This window comes from Penaeus monodon, chromosome 21 (genome assembly GCF_015228065.2).
Source record: "Penaeus monodon isolate SGIC_2016 chromosome 21, NSTDA_Pmon_1, whole genome shotgun sequence".
Taxonomy (NCBI): domain Eukaryota; kingdom Metazoa; phylum Arthropoda; class Malacostraca; order Decapoda; family Penaeidae; genus Penaeus; species Penaeus monodon.
The window spans coordinates 7,402,143-7,403,335 of NC_051406.1; the positions used below are offsets into that span (position 1 = coordinate 7,402,143).

A 1,193-nucleotide genomic window follows, 5' to 3' on the forward strand; every position below is an offset into this window, starting at 1 on the left:
TACCGACTTTCCTCCCCTTTTAATATAAATATTGACGCTAGGAAAATGAAATGTTTGTGTGATTCGGTCACCCCTCCTCCTCTTTTCTAAATCACTAACTATAAAAGCACTAAAAAAAAAAGAAGAATGAAATGTCTGTATGTGATTTGGACACCCTTCCACCCCCATTTTCAAAATCACAAAGTGTAAAGGCACTAAATTGTAATATAAAAGAAAGCTTCCAGACTTACCTTGCCCTCCCATTCACTAATGTCCAGAAAGAGGTAGGCTTCTATTTCATCCACGAGTCCTCCTACAGCTCCTTCATGTGGTTGCCAGTAAGCCATTGTGACTCCTGCAACATAGGGATCGTCTGAAGAAGACTGAGGTGTCATCCACAGGTTATGATATTCGTTATGGTAACTCATGGTCTGGAGGAGGTCTCAGTTCTGAAGGCACTAGGTGGTCTTTTTTTTTTTAGAGGGAGATTGTTACTTTTTTGTATTCTTTTTCTAATGAAGTCCGTTGTCTTCGTGTCTCGATTTTTTTTCTTTTTGTTGTGGAGAAGGTAGGCCTAAGGGTTAAGACAGTTCAGTTGTTGTCGATAACTCGGTTCTTGTCACTTGTGTCAACTCAAATTCTGTTATTTCTTCTTTCTGAAAGAATTGATATTGCTTAATATCCAGGCTCGGTGGTGTCCGCAACATTCAAATAAAGAGCATATGTTGATAATACAGACTCCTCTGAATTTTTGGTGCACAATAGGAGAAATGTTAACATGAATGACCACTGGTAAACACTAAGCTCAGACACATCCTCTTGAAATGCTGAATGGAATTACAAAATCAAGTAACCCTACTAGAAAGAACAGATTTCCTACGCCTAGAGCAAATTAGCAAACGTACACGTAGACTTCAGGCAAGACGGTAAATCAACACTAGCTAGCGCTTCGTCGGCCGCAGGAGCCTCTCACCTCATCGACTGAGAACACTATCTAAAGTGTTGTTTCTGCTCCGCCCAACGGCCTTATAAACGTGCGGATACTACTCTGGGGGAATACTCGACACTGGGACAAATCTTTTCCTACTCTCATACCCTCCCGGACCCCCCTGTAGGCAAGGAAGTGGTATCCCACACACAGCAGCCGAAGAAATTCTTGGAAACGCTGCTACGTCACTGTGCGACCTCATATTCTTCTGCGGATGTTTACGCGC

The 1,193-nt window shown here is 42.2% G+C and overlaps 1 protein-coding gene across 4 annotated transcripts in view; it reads right to left on the reverse strand.

The window, feature by feature from the left end:
• Positions 1 to 973, reverse strand: part of LOC119586142 (ETS-related transcription factor Elf-5-like) — a 14,131-nt gene extending 13,158 nt beyond the window's left edge. The window contains exons 1-3 of one of the 4 annotated variants that reach the window (XM_037934835.1): positions 885 to 973; positions 475 to 635; positions 231 to 334 (exon numbers count right to left, since the gene is read on the reverse strand). In XM_037934835.1, coding sequence (XP_037790763.1) covers positions 231 to 326 — 96 coding nt within the window. In that variant the 5' untranslated portion in view covers positions 327 to 334; positions 475 to 635; positions 885 to 973. Of the gene's footprint in view, positions 1 to 230; positions 636 to 884 lie in introns of all 4 variants that reach the window. The other 3 variants (XM_037934833.1, XM_037934834.1, XM_037934836.1) reach the window with 3 other exon arrangements.
• Positions 974 to 1,193: the final 220 nt, after the last annotated feature.